The following is a 24,981-nucleotide window of genomic DNA, read 5'->3' as shown; positions in this document are numbered from 1 at the left end:
TTGAGGAGTACACAGGACCCAGCAGGCCACGGCCTGGTGGTCAAAGATCACCCAGAGCCCTCACCCTGGACCAGACTCAGAGAAGGTCAGCAAAGAAGAGGCCTCAGAGGTACTCCGGGCCACGCTACAGAAAGGGAAATGGAGTCCCACAGAGGGGCGGGGACTTGCCCAAGGAGACCTGGGGCTCTCTCCTTTCATCTTAGCCCCCTCATCCCCTGGCCTGTGAGGGGCTGCCAGCCCACCCTCTGTCAGCCCATCTCCACAGAGCATAGGGTCTTAGGAGAGATGTGTGTCTTCATCCTTGCTCATGTTCAAGGCCAGCTTGGAGCTGAGTAGAGCATGTGTGATGAGGAGTGAGGGCCTTTGTCCCTCAGCTGAGGCACTCATCACATGCTGAAGGCCTACTGTATGCCAAGCGCAGAACCTAGGGGGACCTAACCTAGTCTGGGCCGGGGGTTAGAGACAGTTTCCCTTGGATGGAAGGTGCCATGTGAGACCTGAAGAGTAAGTAGAAGAGAGCTTGGCCACAAGACAAGACAGACTGGATCGGGAGTCTGGGAAGGCCTAATGCTACTTCCCACACATCCTCTGGGACTGAGTGGGTGTGGAGTGCAGAAATCCGGGGCAACGTCCTAGGCTCTGCATGCTGGGAAGGTGTGGGGAGCTGGAGACCGAAGGTGCTCAGTGGCTCAGAGGCTGCCAGAGCTCCAAAGACCTGGGCAAGGGCCCCTTCTGCAGAGGCCACATCCTTCCCAACTCAGGCCCAGACTGCCCCTTCTGTGGGTTGGCCATCCTCTGCGGTGCCCACACATCGCTGGATACAGGAGTCACGGGAGGCTGGAGAAAGCCTATGGTCTGCCACAGGCTGGCATCTTCCAGAAGACCTCCAGAGACATCCTAAGCCTTTCATGGAACAAACCAGAAGACACTACTTGGAAAGGATCTTAGGCACCATCCAACCAACTGTCCCATTTTGCAAATAGGGAAGCTGAGGGAAAGAGAATGAAATAACTAATTAGGCAAAAGACCTTCATATAATATGGTTCTCTCGCAGGCCTCCCCAGTAAACTCCTACTCATCTCTCAAGACCCTTATGAAATTGCCTCCCTTGAGATTCCCAAAATGGAGCCCAGGCCCTCCAGAACAAAACCACTGTAGACAGTAAGTCAACTGGGGAGCTGAGGCTCAGTCCCTTCTACCTGCCCAGCGCTGCCCTAAGTGACAGTCTGGGGTGCCCCCCGCTCCGGGGTGCATTCCCCAGGCATATGTACTCCACGGTTTCAACATCCTTTAAGGTAGGCAAGGCACGGCTGGCCATGATTTTAGGAACCTTTAAGTCACACTCGAATGATCCACCAGATCTGCCCACTCTTCCCTTCTCAAGACAAAAACAACGACGTCTGTCATCACCAGCAGCATGGAGAGCTGGCCCTTCTAGACTGCTCACTTTGTGCCTGCTACTGTTCTATGCACGTCTCACGCACTAACTCGCTTAACCCTCGTGCTGACCCACTGAAGCGGCTGCCACCGTTTTCCCAGGGCACAGACGGGGGCTGAGGCACATCAGACCACCTTTTGTCGTGATGGGACGATCTTGACGGCAGGATGATCTCACCTCATCTCACCGGGTATCGTCATGGGGTTTCTGGGGGTTGAGGTAGAGAACAGAGTGGAACTGGGGCAGATGTGAGGCATGGGGAGGGAGGACACAGTCACAAGTTTCACTCAGGTCCCTGAGTATGTGGCACGTGCAGAGCACGGGGCCTGTGCCCATGCCCTCTGCACCAGCCACGCTGAGTCGTCCATCATTTCCACAGCACACAGAGCTTTTCATGCCCCATGTGTCAGCACACACTCTTCCCTTGTCTGGGGTGCCCTCCTGACCACCCAGCTCAAACTCTACTCCTCCTCCAAGATCTAGGTCAAATGACACCTCCTCTGGGAAGCCCTCAGTGTTTGCTATTCCTTTCCTTTTGCTTCTGACTCTCTTTGGGTGCTTTTACATTCTGCACTTTATTTGTGGGCCTCTCTCCTGAAGGATGAGGACCATGTCTCATTCGAATTTCTGACTTGTCACAAACCTGTCACAGCGCCTAGCCCAGAGCAGACACTCAGCACCTTTTTATTGATAAGTAAGTTCAGGGTTATTGATGTCTAGCTCCAGCACCTTTTTACCGGAGGGCAGCACCTCTCCTGGTGGATGCCAAAGGCCACTGAGAATGTACATAGAGGTGAATGGACTGTCACCAACCCCGTCACCATCCTCACCATCATAGGAAACATTAGTTGACACTTACTATAAGCTGGGGGCTGTGCAGGTTGCTTTACAGCCATTATCTCATTTAATCCTCATCACAGTCCATAGAATGTCCTCTCATGATCTTCATTTTATAGATCGAAACTGCCCAATAGAACATTTTGCAATAATGGAATGTTCTATATCTGTGCTGTCCAATACAATCGCCACCAGCCACATGAGTACTTGAAATATGGCTGCTGTGACCTCGGAACTGAATTTGAAACTTTATTTAATTTTGATTAATTTAAACATAGAGTGACATGTGGCTAAAGGCAGTGCAGACGAAGAAGGACCAAGAGCTGAAATAACTTGCCCCAGACCCCACAGCCGACAGGTGACACGGGTAAGACTGGCACAGGATTTCTGGCCTGAAACCCAGACTTTGAACCACATGCTTTAACTCCATCTGCTTTTCTCACCCCCGATTGTGGATGCGGTGGGGAGGAGTTTAACATCATTACCCCAGCCTCAGCGCAGGCTGGTGACCTGCACAGCCACCAGTTGAGTCCTCTGACATGCTGTGCAGGGTGACTGACCTGTGTGGGAATCTGGCCCTCCCTGGGTGCCTCGCCTGCTCTGACAGTGGGCGCCCAAGGAGATGATCCCTCGTCCTCCAGCAGTGACATCCCGTGAGCCACAGTTTCTGTGCAGAGGCCTCTGGTCACAGGCCCTGCAGCCGGAGAACATAAACAGTTTACTCTCCCTGCGCTTCTGCAGCCCAGGCAATGGGGAAGATGTAACTGTGCTTAGTGCTGGCACAACTTCCACACGTGCGGACTGACGCATGTGAGAGCCGCTGCTCTGGCATAGACACTGCTGCCCACCCACTGCTGGGCCCCTGTCCGAAACCCCCATGCAGTAAGGCCCAATGGGCTTACAGGGAGCTGGGGTCCCCCCCTCAAAGGAGCAAGCCGAGAGAAGTCGTCCTCGCCCAGCAGGTGCTGCTGCTGACACTGCCCCTGGCAGCATGCTGGACGACCACGGCCTGTCCTGGCTGCTGGAGACACAGTGTAGAGAAGACTATGGCAGCATGGAAAGCCAACATTCGGAGTGGGGATGTTAGTGTCCCAATGAGCATTGGCAGACGAATGCTTGACGCAGGGGAGCCAGGAGGGGGAAGGGGTCCTTAGAGAGATGCAGGGACCCGGCGTGGGGTGGAGGCCTACAGAATATGAACATCACCTGGGGGCTGGGTGTGAGGACACCTGGGTTCTGATCCCTGCTCTGTACAGAAGCCAGTGAGCTTTTCACGACACCAATCTGATTAGGTCACAGCTCTGCTCGATGCCTGCTGCTCTCAAGAGAGAGCCCCAAACCTTAACACAGTCCACAAAGTCCTGAGAGTTCCAGCTCCTGCTGACCTTCCTGACCTCATCTCACACCACTCTGTCCCCCGAGCTCTCTGCTCTGGCCACACTGCTCTTCCTTCCAGCCTCATTCGTGCCATGCTCCTTTCTACCTCAGGGTCCTTGCACATGCTGTTCCCTTGGCCAGGAACGCTCTCTATCCCTCTTTGCCTGGTCAGTTTCTGCTCCTCAAGGATCACGTCCTCAGGTCCAGGACCCTTCCTGGAGCTCCCCAACCCTGAGCACTTGTTCTGGTTTTTCAGGAGACCTCATATTTCCCTTTGGTAAGGCTGGTCATGACTGCAACTTCACATTTGTTAGTGCCATCGATGAAGGGTGCCTCCCTCACTAAACTGTAAGTTCCGTGAGGGCGGGGGTCATGTTTTACTCACCCTTGGGTCCCTAGCACCTACCAAGGTCTGGCAGAGAGTGGGCGCTCAATAATACAGCTGAATGCATGCATGCATAAATGAATGAATGAAAAGATGCTATTCTGATTTTGTGCAAGGCAATTCCCTTCTCTGGGCCTGACATCTTAAATGATGATTTGAGGAGTGTCCACTCCATGCCAGGTGCTGGGGAGGACACAGAGCTGACGGGCTAGAGGGGACACAGATGTGTAAACAGGCCAGGACGACACAGCGGGATGAGATTACACTCAGAGGACGGGGCCGGCTAAAAGGAAGATTTTAGCAGAGGCATTTGGTGGGGGTGGGGCTGGGAATCGGGGAGGATTCCCCCAGACTACAACTAAGACCCACTCTGAAGGGTAACTGAGGGTTAACAGGCAAAGAGAGGGTGTTCCTGGCAGAGGCACGTGTGGGGGCCTGGCAGGGAGAGAGCCCTAGGAAGGCCGTGCTGCAGCGAGGCCGCGAGGTGGGCCAGGCGGTGGGCAGAGTCGAGGCCAGACGCTGGGTTGAAATTCATCGTGAAGGCGCTGGCGTCACTGTGGGGTTTCAGGCAGCAGGGCGACAGAGGAATGTCCTCCTGGGTAAAAGGAGAGGGGCAGAGTCTGGGGCCCTCCAGCTCTGGCGCCCGGGGGTATGAGATGCAGGGCGGACGATGCACAAGGTTAGGAGGGCTCCCGACTCCACTGCCAGAGGAGCCTCAAGGGACTGGTTTCCTCCCTGACGTCAACTTAAAGGTCACACAGATCCCAGGTTTCCTCTCAGGAGCCATGTAGGGCTCCGCGTTTTGTCCTTTTATTCCGATCCCTTTGGGATCCTGTGACATTCCCAGCTTGGACCACCTCGCAGGGTAACCAGTCCCCTGAGCCCCCAGTCGCTGTGAGAAGCGGGACTTCCTTTAATTTGTCCTAAACTTACCTCGCTCAAGTTTCAAAGGGGGGCCCATCATCCTAGGATTTCAGGAGTCAGGAAATGCACCCTGAGCTGCTGTGGCAGGAAGGGGAACTCAGGACATCTTTGACTCCGGGGCCACTTGCATCCCACCAGCCCACAAACTGAAGTCCCACAACCACACAGACAGGCCGCCCGTCTCTCCCCGCTGCCCTGCGCGCCTGTCGAAGCCGGGCATGCGCTGAGGAACTGCGAGCGAAACGAGGCCACTCACCCGACTTCTCACTCTAGCAAACAGAAGCTACAGTGGCGGGGCATGCAAATCGCAGGACCCCTAAGTAACCAGGCTCCTCCAGTGACTGTCCCTCCAGCTTCTCCTTCCAGTCCTGTCCCCGCCCCTCCAGGAAACCTGCCCCTACTCAGCACCGTGGGCTGAAGCCATTCTCCAGCTCCAGCCCCTTCATAGCCCAGCCTGGGCCACAGCTGCAGACAAAAACTTCTAGTCCTGCTTGGCTTCTCTTGGTCTCCCACCCCGACAGGCAGCCGGTCAGCAAGCCTGCCAATGTCGCCTCCAAACCTCTCCCAAATCTGTCCACCCTTCTCCTCTGTCACCACTGCCTCTCGCCTGGACACCCACAACAGGCCTTCCCTCCCTGCCTCTCCACCCCACCTCTGTAATCCATTCTCTACCAGTGCCAAGAGGAATGTAAAATGTAACCCGAGCAGCGTGTGGCTGCCCCTCTTAAAACCCTCCAGTGGCTTCCCAGTGCACTGAGGGCGAAATTTATAAACCCCACAGGCCAGAGTCATGCAAGGTGCCACGGGACTGGCCCCACAACCTCTCTGAGCTCCCTCTCTTCTCTTGCCTTTTCCCTCATTCCATCAGGCCACTCTGACCTTCCTTCTCTTCTTCAGACACACCAAGCTCATCTCCACCTCAGGGCCTTTGCACACACTATTCTTGCTGGCTGGCTGGGATGCTCACTCCCCATTCTCTGACTTAATTATTTAATTTATTGAAGAGATGCTTTTACAGTGCTTTATTCTACACCAGCCTTAGTCTAAGCATTTTCAAGTTCTGAATCACTGGTTCACTCTTTGCATGGCTGGTTCCCTCTTGTGAGTTCAAATGTCCCCATCTCCTGGGGGCCCTCCCTGACCACCATCAAACACAGAAACCACTGCCTTCACCCACCAGACTCTGCAGCAAATACGCCCTTGATTCATTTGGTCATAACCATCAATGGGTATTTTCGTCTTTATTTCTTTATGTGCTTACTGGTGATCTCTTCCACAAGACTGGGCGCTCCGGGAGGGCAGGACCCATCTGTCAGGTTGATCCTTGTATCCCTGGGCCGAGCACCGAGCCTGCCCACGAGAATGAGCGAAGGAAGGGGTCACCTGCCCCGAGGGGCTTCTAAGACCGCCATGCTCTCTGAGCTCCACAGCGGGGGAAACTGCAGGATATGAGTGGTGAAATGTGTCCTGTGGACGCTGCTCAGAGACCCAGTCAGGGGGTGGGGCTCCTAGAAGGAGGGGGGTAGGTTGTCCATCTTTGCGTAAATATGAAAAGAACAACTGGCATGTTTGTAGCAAACGAATGGCATGAAATGGGAGTCCATTTCAGAGCGTTCAGCAGACCTGCATACCCAGGAACTCACCAGCCTCTCCCAGCCGCTCAGTGAGGCTGCCAGAGCCCCATTTTACAGATGCAGAGGCTGAGGCCCAGAGTCAGAGCCACACGGTGGGCACAGGGCCAGGGCTCCCCCATCTCCCAGTGCAGATCTGAAGCCTTTACAAAGGCCTGTGTCCACCTGAGCGCCCGGTGCTCTATAGACAGCAGGGGCTCAGTGGACATGTCTGCATTTGCTGCAGCCAACAGCCTGATTAGAGGTGCTCCCGTTCAAATTCCTCTGGAAGCGCTGGTCCCCAGGGCAGAGGTGTTTGAGAGGCCTGGGAGGAGAGGCAATGTGGGCAGTCAAAAGAGCACTGGGCTGGGGTTCAGGATTGCTGGGTAACAGCAGCTCAGGACCATCTAGGAGGCCCCTCCCCTGTGCCAGGCACTGCACCAAGCACTTTACATGCATCTCCTTAATGGCCATGACCGTGCAATGAGGAAGATGCTGTCTTTACCCCATTTTACAGATGAGAAAGCTGAGGCTCAGAGAGATTGGATCCAGGAACTCAGCCAGCAGACAGTCCTGACACTCATTAGTCCAGGCACTTCCAGAAATGACTCTTGCCTTCTTTGGGTCTTAGATTCTGTCTGTAAAGCCCAGGTTCATACTAGACCCCGTGGAGGTCTGTCTGACTCTGACACGAGTCAGGGAGGGACAAGGGCAGGATGTGTGGCTGCTGCTGTCTCCTGTGGCCCCTTGCAACCTGAGGAAGGGGCTGCCTGGTCCCTGGAGCAGAGGCAGACCCCACCCCACCCAGGGCACCATGGATGGAGTGTCCAGGGATAACCAACCCATAGGGCCCCGGCCTGCCGTGCTGGCTGGATGACAATGCCCAGGGTCCCACGGAAATGGAGAAGGGTTGGGAGGTCTTGGAGCTTCCCAAGGCCAAGGAAGTGACTCAACATATCCACAGGGGATTTTAAGGTGGGCAAATGCTGTGAGTTACATCCAGCCCCACTACAGAGCTGCTAAATGAACATCAGGAATGGGCTCCCAGCCTGAGCTTCCCCGGATAATAAAATCTGGTCCCTTCTCTGTATTTCTTTTCTGTATTTCTATTTCTCTCTTTCTTTCTTCCTTTTTTTTTTTAGCAGAATCTTTGGGTCTGCTGTTGCACAGAAACATGATCCTACTGCCCCTAAGTGTCCACCCTGAAAGGAGGATGGGCAAGGAGGACGGAGGAGAAGTGAGAGGCAAGGCTGATTTCTAATTCTCCAGGGAATCCACTACCCTCCCCAGAAGCCTGGAGAAGGGTGAGTGAGAGTCTGCCCAGGGAGAGCAGAGAAGACTGGGTCTCACTTCATCCCTAGAAATAGCCGTGTGGTGGCTTCAGGGCCAATCAGTTTCAGGGATGTGGCAGCATTTTTTGTTCTGTCAGGAAGGATGGGCTGTCTAATGGACAGAAGAATCCGGAACCAGATACCCCACTTGGCTGGAGCTCTTGGCCGCAGGAGGCATCAGGGACCCACGGTGCTGGCTGACACTGGCCACTGGGCTGTTTTACATCCCTCTGCCTTGCCTCAGTTTTCATAAAACTCCTGCCTCTCTGCATCCCCAGTAGTGGCTCTGGGGACCCACCTAGGGGTCAAGCCATGGTGGAAAGAGGCTTTTTTCCTCTTAGAGCCTCATTTTCCCCAACAGCAAAATGAATGGATTAGATGACACCAGTGGATTTTACATCCTGCTCCTAGAGCCCTGGGGTGCCTGGAGGGGCCACCAGTGGGACACGGCCTGGCACCCACATCCCGCCTTGTAAGAATGTACATTCATTTGTATGTGTACACACACATGCATACATTACAGACAAGATGCAAGATTCCCTTCAAAGAAAGGGTTTGCCGCTGCCCGCCTGGCCAAGGTGACCTCTGCCATCTCGTCGGGGTTGCAGTCTAGCTTGGGCAGCTGTGAGGAGGAGACACGTGCCCCACTCCATTCCCAGGACTGGGCGGGGTAGAAGCTGCCTCCTCCGTGCCTGGTCGGAGGGGTTGTTCGGGTCCAGAATTAGGCTAGCATCGCCCCACAGCTCGAAGCTCCTCACGCTCCCTCTCTTCACGCACAGCTCTGTCCTCAGCTAAGTTGGGAGCACTTGGTAGAGGCCGGTGTTAACAAGTGTTAACGGTTGGGAGCTGGATTCTTCTAGAGTTGAAGAGACTTTCCGAAGTCAAATTCTCTCTCATGGTTGGTGGAGAGGGAACTAAGGGCTGAGGTGGGGATGGGGAATGAATAACCCGTATCAACAAAAAGTTAGGCACAATGAGCATCTTTGACAAGTATAACCTCGATTAACCAGAAAGGAACCTTGGTTATCCAGAATACTGTATTTTTAGGAGAAAGGGGCACATGACTTCAAAATAATAATATAGTAGAGATTAAAAAAAAATCTCTGTGGAATTCCAGTGTTGTCTATCAGAGTCAGTGCACATTTAGTCCACTGACTCATCTACCCCTCTCTCATGTCCATTCCCTGAGGTAAACAGAACGTCAGGCACTGGTCAATGCCTCTGAGCACCGATCAGCAAGGAACGACACAGCCAGGGGTGACGCTGTCAAGCATGTAGAACTAGGAGGACACCGGACCCGCCCCCAGAACCAACACCAGCTGTGATGAACGGGGAAGGCGGCCACGGAACGGCAACGTGGCCACAATGTCCCGACTCACGAGCACCGTGAGAGAAAGGAAATCTTCGTTGGAGAAGGGCTGGCACCAGGTTCTAAGCTTACAGAGTGATGAAGAAGACATTCAGGCTGCCAAAGCCCTGGGGCCCCGGCGTCCCAGAGCCTGGAGGCCCGGCCAGCAGAGCCCTCCATGCACCCCGCAGGCAGGTCTGGGAGCACAGAGCCACTCTGCCCTCTGGCCTCTCAGTGTGCCAGGCCACCTATGCATAACTATGTGGGGAGTTGGTGTCCGCTTATATACCCGCCGCCTGCTGGGCACTTTCCTGCAGCTCCATGCCAGGCTGGCTCACTGCATTTCCTCCCGACTTGGGTGGGTTGAAGTGGCCAGCACTGCTGGAGCCCCGTGACCAGGCTCGACCCTCATTCCAGCCTCCAGGGGCCTCCCCAGGGTCTCCACTGGGTTGCCAAAGGACGTAGATCCACGTGGGCCAGACCGGCCATCTCCAGCTCCTTTAGGTGCCCCTCAGCCCCCACCACTCCACTGGAGACATTCCTGCAATGCCCTGCCTGGCATACCTGCCACATGCAGACAGACGGCAGGGGCTGGAGCGGGTGGGAAGAACCAACAATCAGAAAACGAGTTTGTGAAGTGAGCTGGAAAGAACGACAGGCAGGCCTCGCGCCAGCCCTGCCCCCACTCAGCTCCTGGAGGATCTGACCCTTTTGTAATCCTCTCCTCCCTCCCCTGCCTGCCCTGCGCCCACCAACCTCTGCCACACTCCCACAGGCAGAGCCAGCTCCCCTCTGTGTTGGGGCCTCTCCTGCTTCTCACCAAGGAGCTGAGCGCATCTCGTCTCTGGGGTCCCTTGACCCCGAAGGCTGGTGCCCTAGGTACAAATGCCAGCTGTGCAGGCCATTATCAACAGTGCAATTCTCGACTGGTTTCCCTGCTTTGGTCCTATCTTGCTTGTGGCCCACTTCACAGAGGCTGGGATCCCAGGGGCTGGGGACCCAGGACAGCAGCCAGACTGCCCCAGGCAGGGAGCCACCTGTGGACCTGCCCTGACCTGAGCCCTTGGTCTCTGCAGCAGCCACTGCTTTACCTGTGCATCCCTTTACCTGGACCATGAGCTCCTCTTAGTCTCCTAAGGACAGAGCATGGCATGGAGCCAATGCTCAAGAACTGTTTGTTGAGTGAGTGAGTGAAAGCCAGAGACAGAGAGACAGAGGGAGGGAGGGTGAGTCTGCATTCTGACAGTGTTCTGGTTTGCTCTGAGCCGGACCACTGGGGTGTCAATAATTCTGGCTCCAGCACTCACTAGCTCTGCGACCGTGGCCACATTACATAACCTCTTCAGGCCTCAGTCTTCGCATACACAAAATGGAGATGGTAATAGGACCTGCTACATAAGGTAATCACGAGGATTAAATGAGATAGTGAGATAAAGTGCCTACAACAGTGGCTGGCACAGAGTAAACCCTCAAGACATGCAGTTGTTGCTCTCACTACTAATGAATGTCCTCCAGCCTTGTATGACACCACCTCCCTGCATAAGCATCATGATCACTGCCGAGGCCTCGGTTTCCCTGCCGCGCTCCCTGGCAGCACGGGGCTGCTGTAGGGTATACATGAGAAGGATGGATCTTCTGATGTCTCAGAGCTGGTTTTCAGTCCCAGCCCTGCCACTTCCTAACCCTGTTTCCTTGAGAGAAGTACTCTGGGCTTCAGGGTCCTCATGTGGAAAAGGTGCTAATGGGAGTCTTAACCCCAGAGAGAGGTCAGGAGGGCGAGGTGAGGTGTGCACGGTGCAAAGTGGGCACTCCCGCTCGCTGTGTCAGAGACCATCCAAGCCCTCTCAACGGTGGAACAGGATCTGCCGGGGAGGAACCGAGGGGAGGGCTGGCTGGGCCCTCAGCCCTTCCATGGAGACATGCTGCATCTCACCCAGCCTCCCCAGCTTGTCCAGAATAGAGCTCTGCAGTGTTCCTTCACCCCACTCCCCTTCTGCTCTGTCCTGAGGGCAAAGGCGCTGGCATTCAAAGCCTCGGGCTTGAGTCCTGGCTCTGTCTCCTAGCCACAGACCTTGGGCGATCCCTGAATATCTCTGAGCCTCAGTTTCCTCATCTTCGAACTGGGGATGACCACAGCCCTACATCAGAGAGTGCTTGATGGACATACAAGCAATGCTGTATTTACAACATGAGACAAGACGCCCTCTCCTAATATAAGCATGTGCCGTGACTGTTAGTGGCTACCTGGGCTCACAGGCCCACCTCTGCCTGGACCCCTCCCTGCCCACACTGAACAGGTGGCCGACACTTCCCAATCCTCCCTCGGCAATTCCCCCACTCCCCTCGGCCCCTTCCACACGCTGCTGCAGGTATTCTGTCAGAGGGACCACTGCAGCCTCTTCCTGGCTCCTCTCCTTGCCGCACCTGAGGCTTCGCACGGCTGGATCGCACCACACCCTTTCTGAGAAACCTGCCACAGCACCTCCAGGGGGATGTCCAACCACCTCCATGGTCTACCGCCCCCACCCCAACTGTTCTTCCCAGCCTTATCTCTTATTCCATCCCCCCATGCTACAGCCATTCCTGCTTATTCCTCCTTTCCCAGAGTGCGGAGGGGAGAAAGTATGTTCCTTAGGTCTCTCCACTTTGATTACACTGTTTCCTTCGCTTACAATGTCCTTACACGTGTTTTCATTCACTGACATCTTACTTGTCTTTCAAGGCTTGCTTCAAGTGCCACTTCTTCCATGAAGCCTTTCTTGATTCCTCCCCTTAAAATAATCATTCCTTCTCTTGCCTTTTCCAGATGTGATGCTTATGCTTCTGCGTAGCACTTACCTAACCCTGGATAGGAGTGACTGTGTCTGACTCACTTTGTATCCCCAGGCGCTGAGCACAGGGCCTGGAGCAGCTGTTAACCCGCACTGGGCCAAGGTCACTTGCTGATGTAGCCCACAAATAGCCTGGAGCCCTAAAGGGCACAAAGCCAGTCCAGCAGGCTGGCTACTGATCCCTGGCCTGCCTCTGCTGGGCTGGGGTAGGGGTGGGAAGTGGGGGCTCACTTCACTCCTCTGGCCACAGTTCCCACCCTCATAGGGCAGGTTCTAAGGGAAAGGCTCTGACAGGTGAGCATGTGATACGGACGTGTAGAATCATCGCAGGAGAGGACGATCCTCCTGGCACCCGGGCAGAATGATCTTTCTCCTCTCTCCTCTACCGGCCTCTCTGAGGGAGGGGGCTGGATAGACAGGGAGAAATGGACACACAGCGGGGGCTGCTGTCTACCTGCAAGTCCACCCAGCCAGACAGCTATCCCTTGTTTTTTGGAGTTCCTGCAAAATTCCAGGGTCACCCGCACCCCAATCAACAGCTGCTACAAAGGAGGCCTGTTCCCTCTCAGGACACAGAGTGAGGCCATTGCTTTGCTCTGTAGGGATAAGGGGCATGAACACAGCCCTTTGGAAAAGCCGCACTGCCCTCGGCTCCCGCTCCAGGTCATGGCTGGAGACAGTGGCGTGCAGGGAGGCCCCGTCTGCCTTGACAGACCAGGGCTCCAAGGTCCTCTGGCACTAAGCATCACCAGGATCTTAAACATCCTCTGCAAGGAGCCAATCGTCACCCCACTTGTAATTAACCCTCCCTCTGCCACAACCCATGGCCCTTTGCTTATATCCCACAGCACTCAACACAGCCTACCTGCTACTAAATTAACTGGATTGTGGGCAAGTCTAATTCCTGTCCCCCTACTTTCATTTGTGTAGTACTCCACAGTAATAACCTTTTTGCAATAACCCTGTAAGAACATTATTTATATGGAAGAGGCTCACTAACAGAAACTCAGAGAGGTTCAGTGCCTTTCCAACGCTGGGATTCAAACCGCAGGCTCCCACCCCACCATAAATGCTACTGTCACATCTTTGAGGGCAGACACGAGTCTCACTCATCTTGCAGTGCATTGCATACTGTCCTTTAAATTTTTCATAGTGTCAGAATGATCTGGCCTCCAATAGGGCAGACAGGGAAGCAGGAGTGAGCTGACATCTTCTGCAGCTTAAGTCATATTTCCCATTGCATTCAGTGGGATGACGTGACATTCTCTTCCAGAACCTCACATGGATGGATGCAATTGGATGAAGGCTATAACTTCTGCTCATGACCCCATCTCACCAGAACTCTTTTCCACTCAACACAATCATCATCATCACGCAACTAACAATCATTTATAACCAAGTATGTGTCAGGCCCCATGTTGAGCCCACTAAGATGGATGCTGTCATTATCCCCATTTTACATGAGGTCGAGAGAGTAACTCATCCAGAGTCCCATGACTAATACAGAACAGAATGGGATTACTAGGATTTGAATCCAGGGTTGGTGGAAGTAACCACTGAGTTAGCCTGCCTCTCGCTGGGCAGGTCAGCTGGGGACCACTGCTACTGAAGCCAGGCAACCGCTCCTCCCTACAAACAGCACAGCCCTGCCTAGGACCAGATTCCTGTAATGGGGGAGTCAGAGTCATAAAAGCAGATCCTAAACAAGACAAGACTATGGCTAACAGTAGGTAACTTATTTCACTGAACATTCATCTCCAGTTTATCGGGCAGGCACCGGCACCTTCAGTTTGCAGGGTGGCAGCAATACTCAGAGAAGTTAAAGACCTTGCAGGGCTATCAACTCTCAATGCCTGGCTGCTGCTCCCTCACCATAGGGCCAAACAGCTGTCAGAGCACAACGCTGGGGGAGCTTAGAAGGAAGGGCCACAGTCCTGAGAGTCCTGGGGGATATCTCAGAGGTGGTGAGGCTGAGCGGGGCAGAGGCGGCGCACAGCATCTGGAGGAGACTGGATGTGAGAGTCCAGTTGAGCAGGGCTTGGGCCCCCTGGACCTGGGTCCCGTTAGGGCTGGCATTATTGCTGCCAGACCACAGGTGGCTGAAGGCCCCACACACAGGATCTAAGCTCTAAGCAATGACACATCCTTATTGGTGGAGAAAGCCAATTAGTTAAAGAGTCAGGCCTGAAGGGTTCCTTCAGCATCCTCTAATCCAACAACATCCTCTCTTCAGCCTCATGATTAAAAAATGTTGTATCTTGAAATATTTCCAATATTCAAAGAAGCAAAAACATAATATAATGTATTATTCGGCAATAAAAAGGAGTAAGTACTGAAATATGTTACATCATGGATGAGCCTTGAAGACATCACACTAAGTCCGTAGAAACAGAAAGCAGATGAGTGGTTGCTGGGGCTGGGGCTGTTCCGGGGAAATGGGGTTTGACTGCTATACTGGGTTTCTTCCTGGGGTGATGAAAATGTTCTCAGCTTGATTGTGGTGATGGCTGCTCACCTCTGTGAATATACTAGAAACCATTGAATTGTACACTTTAAATGGATCAATGGTATACGCGAATTATATCTCAATAAAGTTGCTACAAGACAATACAATGAACCTGGCATACCCACCATCCAGCTTAATAGTTATCAGTATAGCCAACCCCCCATGGACCCCAATCTCCAGCTTTTCCCTCCTCCCCCCTGAATTTGATGTTCATCACTCCCTTGCATTTCTTTATATACTTATTGCTTAGGTATATATTCCTTAATGATGTATCGTGTTGTTTCATACGTTTTTAACTTGAAATAAATGAATTATAGTGTAAATAGGCTCTCATAATTTGCTTTTTTCCCTCAATAGGATGAGCTTCATCCATGGCATTGCCTGGTCTGGAGGTCAAGTTCCTCCCCACTTACTGTGTATGGCATTTCAGTGGTGAAAGTACCGCTATGTAGTGTCCCGCAGCGTGCCTCCACTCTACTCCAGACACATATCCAGGTTTTCTTTCCCTCTTTCAGGACTACACTCAGCGCACAGAGAACGCTCTTCCCTGTCCTACACACATGCCACTGTTTCTCCAGGACGTGCCCAGGAGGGAAGCGGCACCGCGGGGCCATTCCACGCTTTACCCTATCCTGCCAGATTATTCTCGAGGTCCTTCCCTCTCTTTACCAGTGAGAAACCGAGGCCCAGAGAGAGGGCAGTGACCTGCTCGGCGTCCCTGAGGGTCTGGGGCCGAGTCCCAGCCAGGGGTTCTCCTGGCTGTAGCACACGCCTGTCCTGCCTGGAGCCATCCACTTCCTTATTTTCATTTCTCTACAAATCTCTGCGACCACCTGGGCGTGTGATCAGAGCCTGTCTAGGAGAAACACGTTATCAGCGTCATCCAGGAGGGCTGGGGATCTGGAAATGCTTTCGGGAGGAAATGGGGAAGAAATTAACTCTAGAGAATTCCCCAGGAGGCTCTAAAACTTGGAGCAGACGGCCTTGAGGGAAGGGGTGCTCCCAGGGGCGGGGGGGGGGGGGGGGGGGGCAGTGCCTGCTGGTAGCCGTGGGTCCCCATGGCCCTTCCCATGCCCACGCCCTGACCCCCCTTCACGAGGACTGGGGCCTACCTTACGTCCAGGCACCCTCTCCAAAGCAACAGCCAGCCCTCCTTCTGGGGAGAGGCGGTTGCCCGAAATGGGCCATAAAGGCTACAGGAAGTGCCTTTGTTTGGAGCCCAGGGTCAGAGCTTCAGTGACTGGTCGTCTGATTTCCAAAGCAGGGCATCCCAGCCCTGGTTGGCCCACGGCTCCCTTCACCCACAGCCTCTCCATCCAAGTGTCGTCAGAGACCAGCACCACTGGGGTCACCAGGGAGCCTGGTGGGCATGCAGAAGGGATAATGGCGGGAGGAGAGGCTGGAGGGGGACAGCAGGCCACATTAAGGAATCGAGCCTTTATCCTAAGGGAGACAGAAAGCGCTGAAGTGCTTTAACTGGGGTTATGCAATAATTTTAAAAGGCCATTCGGGTTTCTGGGTGAAGAAGGGATTGGAGGGGGCCGGTTAGGGGCTACAGCCGTGAATAAGGTGAGTGACGGTGGCAGTCTCAACAAGGGTAGTAGTGGCGGAGATGGAGGGAGTCAGTGGAGCGGGGTCAGTGAGGCTCAGTGATCGATGGGATGTGAGGGAAAAGGTGGTGTCCAGGCTGATGCCCAGCCCCCAGCCCAGGTGCTGGGCATGTGTGGTGACGGCGCCATTCCCCGCGGGTGGGAATGTTGGGAGAGGGCCAAGTGTGGGGGAAGATGCTGGCTCTAGCTGTGTGCCCTTTGAGGACGAGCGACCTATGACGCAGCCAGGTGGAGACGTCAAGGAGGCTGCCTGGTGGGCTTCGTAGGCAGGGAAGCTTCTCTCTGGCTGGAAACCCACAGAGGCTCCTCTCACCGGCTAAGAGCCTCATACTAAAAGCACTGCTGTCAAGCGCCTGCAGAATCCCAGGCAAATGGTTAGTGATCGCGGCCAAGGAGAAGCCTTCACAGGTGTACACATCTTGGTCTGTTTTTACTTCTCACTGGAAGGCAAATTACTCGTCCCAGTATGTGGTTTTGCCTGGATTATGCATTGAGCACACACCGGGCATTATGTTAACATGGTAACCAAATAGCAAAACTAACGGGCGAGGCTGTGGTGGGAGAGAAGGATGGAAGAAGCCCCAGGAATGCTGTAGCAGGCCTGGAGGGGTGAAAAGTTCACCAGGTAGAAACAGAGAACAAAGAGGTCAGGATAGCACGAGGGGATGTGCCCAGCTGAGACACTCGTGGACGGGCAGGGCAGGAGTACCGCACAGTGGGACTCTGGTCAGGGACTGGGCTGGAGAGGTGAGGTGGGCTTATCATTGGGGTGGGGATATGTATGGGCACTAGGGAGCCATGGATGGCTTCTGAGCAGAGGAATGGAATTGACAGAAACCAGTAACTGATGGAGTACAATGGGTGAGGGAGAAGGAGGCATTGACGCAGCCACTATGGGTTGGAGCCTGGGTATCTGGGAAGCCAGATGGGCAATGAGACAGGACTGCAAAGTCAGGAGGAGGAGGTGGGTGATGGAGGGGGAATGAAGCTGACATATCAGGGGAAAGCCCATCCCTCTGGCTGAAGCAGAACAAGGGAGAATCTGAATGGAATAGGAGGGTCTCTTCCCAGGCTGGCCCTCAGGAATGTGCCTTAAGGAATAGCCAAGAATGACTCAGAATTAACCCGTCAATTATTTGTACGTAAAGCAGGGTTCTGAGGTACCTGAAAACAGAATGTCTTTAGTTAAATATTCTCCCCCAAATAACCATCAGCTCTGCAATCCTTTCTCCATTAATGGCACCAAGGGACACTTTGGTCTGAATTCTCTCTTTTCTGGGTTAGCCAAGGCTGAAGTGAGGAGAACCATAAAGAAAGGGGGGGTGGGGGGTCACTGTGGGTCTGCCCTGCTGCAGCCCAGGGGGTGAGAGGGCCCAGTTCCGGTGGAAGCTCCTGCCATGGGCCCTGCCCATGTAAATGCCATGAGGCTAGTGGGGGCGAAATCTGTGCCAGGACAAACAGGGCAAGGCCGGACAAAAGAGAGGCTTCAGGACATGTGGACACCAGCTCTCCCTACTCGTGGAAGATAACCAAGCTGGAGAGGCGGTTCCAACCTGAGCACAGATGGCAGCACAGGAGAAAATAGAGCCCTGTTCATAGAATCACAGACTTCTGTTGCTGGAAGGGCCTTCTTTCCCCTCCAAGCCATCCTCTGCATCATTGCTAGTTATTGCTCTGGAATACAAATTGGATCAGGTCACATCCCTGCGCCCCAAACCAACTCTGAGGCCACATCTCCCGTGGGGTAACAAAGCCAGGGCACAAGTGTTACTGCCCAATCTCCTACACCCACGGCAGACATCATTAAGCAACTGCCATTCTGCTGAGCCTGGATGGAATCTCAGAATCTGATTCAGCACAGCCCTCCAGGCAGCCATTACCAATCAATCACCCTCAGGATGAAACCATTTCTGTCCTGTTGAACAAAGAGAGCTGGAACTCCTCAGCCTCCTCCTTGGCTACCTTTTTCCACCCTTATTTCCCATAGCTGCTTCAATGCTCCAGCTTCCTTCAACTGCTTGCCATTCCCAAACATCCCTGCCTTTTTCTCCCTCTCAGAGCCTGTGTCTGTGCCAGCGCCTCAGCCTGGAGAGGCCTCTGTGCAGACTGCTGGTTGTTCCTCAGCATCTGTTCCTCCACCTCCCACAGTAATAGAGTTGCATCTGGGTGTACAGCTGCCTGGCCCAAAGCGCTGCCTGGCCTCCCTTGGACCCAGGGTTAACACGTGACTCAGTGCTGGCCAATGGGACCTGAGCAGAGGTGATGCAGCTCAGGTTTTTTTCTTCAAGTTTTGCTCCTAAGGGTTTGGGCACATACTCCCTTTGGCCTCTTCCCCTTTCACACTGGCCGAGGGATGGTGAGAATTAAGCAGCTGCCAGGGGCCCGGAGATGGAAGCCACATGATGAAGATGGCAAGGCCACCCTCCCAGCCCTGGACCAGTGCCCCCTGGCCTGCTAAGGAAGAGCCCTCCCCCTCTACTTTGTTGGAGTCCCTGTATTTGGGGGTCTGTTGTTACGGTGGCAGCGGAGTCTATATCCTAATGATATGCTCTCCCACCTACTCCTTTGTTCCTTACAACCAACCTCCAGTGCCACCCCCTCAGTGAAGTTTTCTTGGAGTCCCAAGCACCTCTGGGAGCCCCAGCACTTTGTACACATCTCTTATTAGCACCCTGTAAACTAGAGGATGGCCGTGGCCTCTCTCGCTAGCCAGGCTGAAGGCAACTTCTTTCCCCTTCGCCCATCCTCTGTAGCAGAGCTGGCTATAGTGCTAATGCACAAGCCTGATCATATTGCCCCTCGCCCCGACTACTGTAGTCCAGACCTCTTGGCCTAGTGGCCAATACATCATCCGGCCTACTCGTCTCCTTCGAGATGAGGCCCAGATAGCAAGAGACCTGCTCCAGCAGCCCAGCTGGCCATGGCTCCCTGTGTGTGCTCAACCACACACCACCCCTCACACTGCCAGCCCCACCCAGCCCCAGCATGGCGGGCCTGAAGTAGCTGCTTCCTTGCCGGCTGGAGCCTATATTGTCCTGCTCCTCATTAGTTACTAAGAACAGGGACAAAGAGTGGGAGAATTTCCCTGATCTTTGTATTCTTCTCAAGTGTCCTAGGAAGTCCCACGGTCTGTATATCTGTTCCCGAGCCCCTTCTCCCGTTGCACCAGGCCACATGCTTTGCACACAGCCCACACCTATTCCTCTGAACTCCTGGCCACTGTGACCCTCCTACTGGGGCCTGACCTTTGGCATCCCGTCCCAGGCCTGCAGGCCCCTCACTGCCCTGGCAAACAGTGCATGTAGCCCAGAAGCAGGATGCAGCCAGATCTCAGCCAGTAGATGGCTATTTTGGGACAGGGAGGGTCCTGGGAGGATGCTGGCGAGGTCAGAGTAGGAAGGGAGGGAGGTAGGTTTTCTACCCATGATTATGTGTCCCAAGCCCTCTGGATGCCGCCCAGGGGCCCAGGGCCGCCACAAGGAAGGACACACCCACCACAGGACTCCGGCCTCAGCCCAGCCAGCCGCAGAGGCAAACTAGAGGCAGGCATGGGTTTGGGGCTGTATGCTCCGATCCCAGTGGCCACAGTGGGCAGGAAGAGTGTGTGATGTTTGCTGTGTCCCAACAGTGGTGATTTCAGCATCAGGCAAGACTCAGAGCAGTCTTGGGGCAGGGCAGGGGGTGGGACGTGCGGTATGTGGAGGCGGGGAGGGGTCAGAAACCAACAGAGGGCAGATGGAGAACAGGAGAAAGAATCCAATTGACGAAAATTGATTGAGCATTCATTGAGCATCTACCACGTATGGGGCACAACATTAGATTCTGGCAAGACAAAAGTGAATGATGCTTTGACTTTGTCTGTAGCACCTTACAACTGTCAAGTCCTCCTGCGAGTATTAGCAGCCTTAGAGCGGTTCATAAAGTGGTTTATAAACTCTGACTCTAAGGAAATAACCTAAGATGCATCACTTAGGTGCAAGAATGAGAGTGGTATTTTACTTATGAGTATGGAGATTTGCAAATATTGCAGAATGTCAGAGCTCCACTCTGCCCGTCTCAAGGGCTCTGGGGAAGGTCACCCATCCATACGAAGTGCTCAGGGCTGTGCCTGGCACGTAGAGGGTACACATAGGGGCAGTCACTGCTGTTACTCACAGCAGGTTGGCAGGCACACGGCCAGCAGGCTTCAGTGTGAAGGCCATAACTTTACTACAGGGTGGGAAGCCTCAGGCTGGGCAGAGGGGGCGGGTCCAGGGACCCAGCAGGACCCAGCCCTCCCAGCAGACGCATTCTACTGCATGGTTCCGTTGTCTGAGACGCCCCGTGCAGCCCTTCCAGCCCTTTTCTGCTGACTCTCCAAAAAGCTGGGAGAGCATCTTAGTCTCCTTCCAATTTGCCTCAATTTGGGGTCTTCTCTTTAAATTCTCCTGGTTTTACCCACCTGGCTCTGATCTATACTTCGGGCCAAACTGCCCTTGGGGGAATTCTCTAACATCTGGGACGTTGCTCCCAGGAGCTCCTACTCTCTCTGCTCCCGTCTCCCGGCCACATCAGTCCCTACTGGCGGTCCCACCCACAGACGACCCGCATCCAGTCCTTCCTTCTCCAACTGCACCCCTCCTCTCCACCACTCCTGAGCCGTTCATGCTGCTGCACAGCTTCCTCCTCATCATCCAAGAGCCCTGGTCCCACACAGACTCCCAGGGGTGAGAGGTGCTGAAACACTCCTCCAAACCCTTCCTCCCTCCTGCCCCATCCTGTCCCAGCCCCCAGCCTCCAGGACCACCTGAGCCAGACTCTCCCAAGCACGAAACTGATACCTGTTGGCGAGGCACCCATGATGATGCTGGGCAGGGCATGTGACACCCAACCAGGCAGGAGGGGAGAAGGGCCATCCTCTGTCTTGCCATAAATGAGCAGCCCACATTGCCCCCAACACCAGGACATGGAGTTTGACAAGGATTTCTGGCATTTTTAAAGTGCAAGAGGAACTGAGGGAAAAAAAATAGCAATAATGCTTACTGGGAATCAGGAAACGTGCTAAGAACTTTCCAAAATTATCTCACTGACTCTCCACCATGTCTCTGCAAGGTGGGTATTATCCCCATTTTTCAGACAAGGCAACTGAGGCAGAGAGAGGTTAAAGAACTCTGAAGGTCACACAGCCGGTAAATGTCGGAACTGGGATTCAAACCTGTATTTCCGTGGTTCCAAATCTCCTGCCCTTCACCAGCATTCTACACTTTGAGCAAAAAACAACGGCAACTGACCAAGAGTTATGGGGACAACAGACACGATTATCTGAAATCTGCCCTCAAAATCCTGATGCTATAGTTGCTCTGCCCAGGCCCCATCACCCCACCCTCGCCTTCATCTCATCTCATTAATCTTAGCATTCTTTTCCCAATGGCTTTCCCAGATCCCTGGGCTCAATCTCCTGGTCTCCGAGGGAGGGAGGGTGCTTCCCAGGGTTCCTGGACACCCTTTTAATTAACCTGGATGACCCTCTTCTGACTGGGGCCAGCTGAATCCCGTCACGGTCTCAACGTCTCCCGTGGCAGCACCCCTGAACTGTGACTCCCACCTCAGCCCACTCACTCTTCGGAGAATGCGGTCCCTCCATTTCCCATATGCTCAACATCTGCTGGCCTCTCCTCTCAGGCTTGGGGACCCTGAGTGAGGGCTATTAGGGACCCTCGGCTCCTGTGTCCAGTAGAGGGCCTGCAGAGAGCCCAGGGAGTGACCTGCCCATGCCACCTGCCCACCGCAGGTATCGAGGGGCCACGCTGTGAGCTGGCAGAGGGCGAGAGCAGGGCAAAGCCTCTGTGATTACCCCTGTTACTTTGTCTCCCCTAAACCTTTCTGGGAGCGTCCTTCCTCACCCCCAAGGAGTCCAGCCCATTCCAGTTTCTCATGGGAACCGTGAAACTGGCTCATCTGTCATTCTCACAGCCTAATAACAATGGTCAGCAACCTAGAAAAGTCCTCCTGAACCATGACTTCTCATTACTATTAATTGTGGACAATGCCCTGCACGGTGCAGGAAGTCAGCACGTGACTGTGACGAGATGAGCAGACCCAGTGAGGAGCACAGATGGCACTAGAACAGGCGTCCTCGGTGGTGATCTGCCCCCACGGGGCGAGCAAATAGCAATGGCGGAATCTGAATCCAGATGAGACTGGCCGACCTTTTCCACCACATCACCTTGCAGCCGTTAGCTCGCAGGCGAGTGTGTGCGTGCGCCTAGCCTGGTTACCACACAGTGGACATGCAACACCCTAAGCCACCCAGCTAGGGCCGGCAAGGTTTTCCAGTTCTGGGGTAATTCACCATCCGGGTAAGAAACACTTGTGTACACCTACTATGTGTCAGGAGTGGAAGGCACAATAGTGAACACGATGAGCCAGGTCTCTGCCCTCCTGGGTTTAACTTCCCTTTGACTCTGCACCGCGCTTCATGATCTCATCAGATGGCACACCCTGGTGTGCACCGTGTCAGGCCCACAGAAGAGTTTATGAACGAATGAATGCTGGAATGAATGGATTATGAGGGGGATGGGTGGGCTGGTCACTGGGTAGACAGAAAGTGACCATCACAGATATCATCATTCCCATCTTTCAAATGAAAAGTGGTGCTCTGAGCAGGGTGTGGCTGGAGCAGAACTGCTGACAGAGCCTCTGGCGTGTCCCCATTCTAGTCACCATTCGCAGGGCTCCTTACCTGGCGGGCAGTGACACCCTGGAGACGTCTTCGGGGCCTCCCGGCGCCTCCGAGAGTGGAGCTTCCATTTCTGCACAAGGAGAGAGAGAAGAGGAGTCACCGGGAGCCTTAACCACCAAGTCCTGGAAAGCGTCTGTGGGCTGGCGGGAGGCAGGGGGAGAAGGGGTGCTGGGGGGCTGGCAGGAGGACTGTTCCTGCATCAAAGACTGGCCACTGGGCATCTGGATAATAAGAAGCAGACGGAGAAGGTCTCGTCTAGGTAATCTCAGTGTCTGATGTCTTCCCAGGGCTCTTGAAGAAATCAACCCCAACCACAGAGCCTATAAACCAGCTGGGGGCTCCCGCACCCCACACTCATGGCACAGCAACCTGCTTCTCGCGGCTCTCTGCTAATTGTTTCCTGTCTGGGTCTGGGCTCTGATGGACCCCAGAGGCAGGGACTGTGGCTTCTGTTCTGGTGTCTCTCACAGAGCCAGGCACAGGCAGCCCTGGGCAGGCGGGGAGTAGGGGGCTGGGCAGGCCCTCGGCCCCTCCACCAAACCTCTTCCTCACCAGCTTGCAAATCACTCAGCCAATCCAGAGGACTCTGCAGAAGTGGCAACAAGTAGACTGAGACACCTCCTGCCCTCCAAGAGCTCAATCCCCAAAACTGCCCCGGCCACAGGCACACAGACTTAACTGAGAAGCCTCTGGGGCCACACTGCCCGGGTTCACACGCAGGTCTGGGACCCGAGCTGATATAAATCCCTACCTCACTGGGTTACCAAGAGGATGGAAAAGGTTGATGCTAGAAAGAAAGGGGCTGGACGCCCCGGGGTACACAGTAACCTCAGCTGTTGTTACACTCATGTTTCAGGTAAGGGGCCTGTGGCCAGAGAGGAGGCTGACCCCGGCCGAGGGCAGGGCCAGAAGAGGGCACGGAGCCATGATTTGAACCCACACTCTCTGCTGCCAGCGCGACAGTGAGAAGCTGGTAGCCCCAGGACCACATTGGCCTTTAGATATATTTTATTTTGTTCCCATGGTGATGTTTTTCCCCTTGAATTTGCTGCCAGTATTTTGAAGTGGCTGATTTCACACGCAAATCTGCATTTCTAATTTCTCTTGAAAAACTGGAAGATCTAGCCACAGGTCCCGTCCCACGGCTGGCAGTGGCTGACTGTGTCCAGTGCACTGCAGTCCCTGACGTGTGACCCCGTGAGGAGGCCAGCTGGCCCCTCAGGAGCATTCCTCCAGGATTCATCTCCTCACTAGCGTGTAATCCTGCACTCGGGATGGGCGGCGAAAGAGGCAGAGAAAGTTGCATGGGAGGTGTCATAGGATTTGGTGTCACCTCTGGTTTGGTGGTGGGGAGGGAAGGCCAAAAAGGCTCCACAAGGACCCCCATCAAACCCGCACTACGTACTGGCACTAAGCTGGGCGCTTTTATACAGAGAATCACATCATTCTTCACAATCCAACTCTAAGGTTGGTGTAATAGTGATCTCATTTTCTACTTAAAGAAACAGAGGCTCAGAGAGGCTGAGTGATGTGCTGAAGGTCACACAGCTAGTATGTGGTGGGTCTAGGATGAGAACTCAGGTCTTTTGATGCAAAGTCCACTCTATCCCACTGGAGAAAGGTGTGTACAAATGCCCCTGGAGAGGGAGTATATCAGTAGACGTGGGTGGGGGGGCTCTGAGGGCAGAATCGGGTGGAAGGTCAAAGCAGGCACAGGGGAGGAAGGAAGGAATGTCCCAAAGGGGAGCCCCTCACTCGATAGGGGAGGCTGGCACACAAATCTTCAGTGGATGGATGCTGAGGCCAGGCTCCAGGTGGGCCTAGAAGGGCCACTCAGCAAACAAATGAGCTCCCTGGATGGAGTCTGCTGGAAGGCCAGGGATGCCCAGCTCGGGGCCCGTGCACCAGGACCACCTCCCAGTGGGAGACCACACATCTCTACTCTACATCCCTTCCCACCGATACCCTGTGGGCTCCAGGCACACAGTGGACGTGTGACACAAGTGTGCTAAATGGCAGAGTCAGTCAACGCCTGACAAGCCAAGGCCAGCTGAGTTGGCACC

The 24,981-nt window shown here is 54.3% G+C and overlaps 1 protein-coding gene across 1 annotated transcript in view; it reads right to left on the bottom strand.

The window, feature by feature from the left end:
* The window catches only part of COL13A1 (collagen type XIII alpha 1 chain), a 154,112-nt gene that overhangs the window by 110,701 nt on the left and 18,430 nt on the right, over positions 1–24,981 (bottom strand). Inside the window, exon 2 of the mRNA XM_023644199.2 lies at positions 22,919–22,988. Within this exon, the coding sequence (XP_023499967.2) occupies positions 22,919–22,988 (70 nt within the window). The remainder of the gene's footprint in view (positions 1–22,918; positions 22,989–24,981) is intronic.

This window comes from Equus caballus, chromosome 1 (assembly GCF_041296265.1).
Source record: "Equus caballus isolate H_3958 breed thoroughbred chromosome 1, TB-T2T, whole genome shotgun sequence".
In the NCBI taxonomy this organism is placed as follows: Eukaryota; Metazoa; Chordata; class Mammalia; order Perissodactyla; family Equidae; genus Equus; species Equus caballus.
The sequence above is the reverse complement of the archived record's forward strand: the minus strand, read 5'-3'. Positions and strand labels throughout refer to the sequence as shown.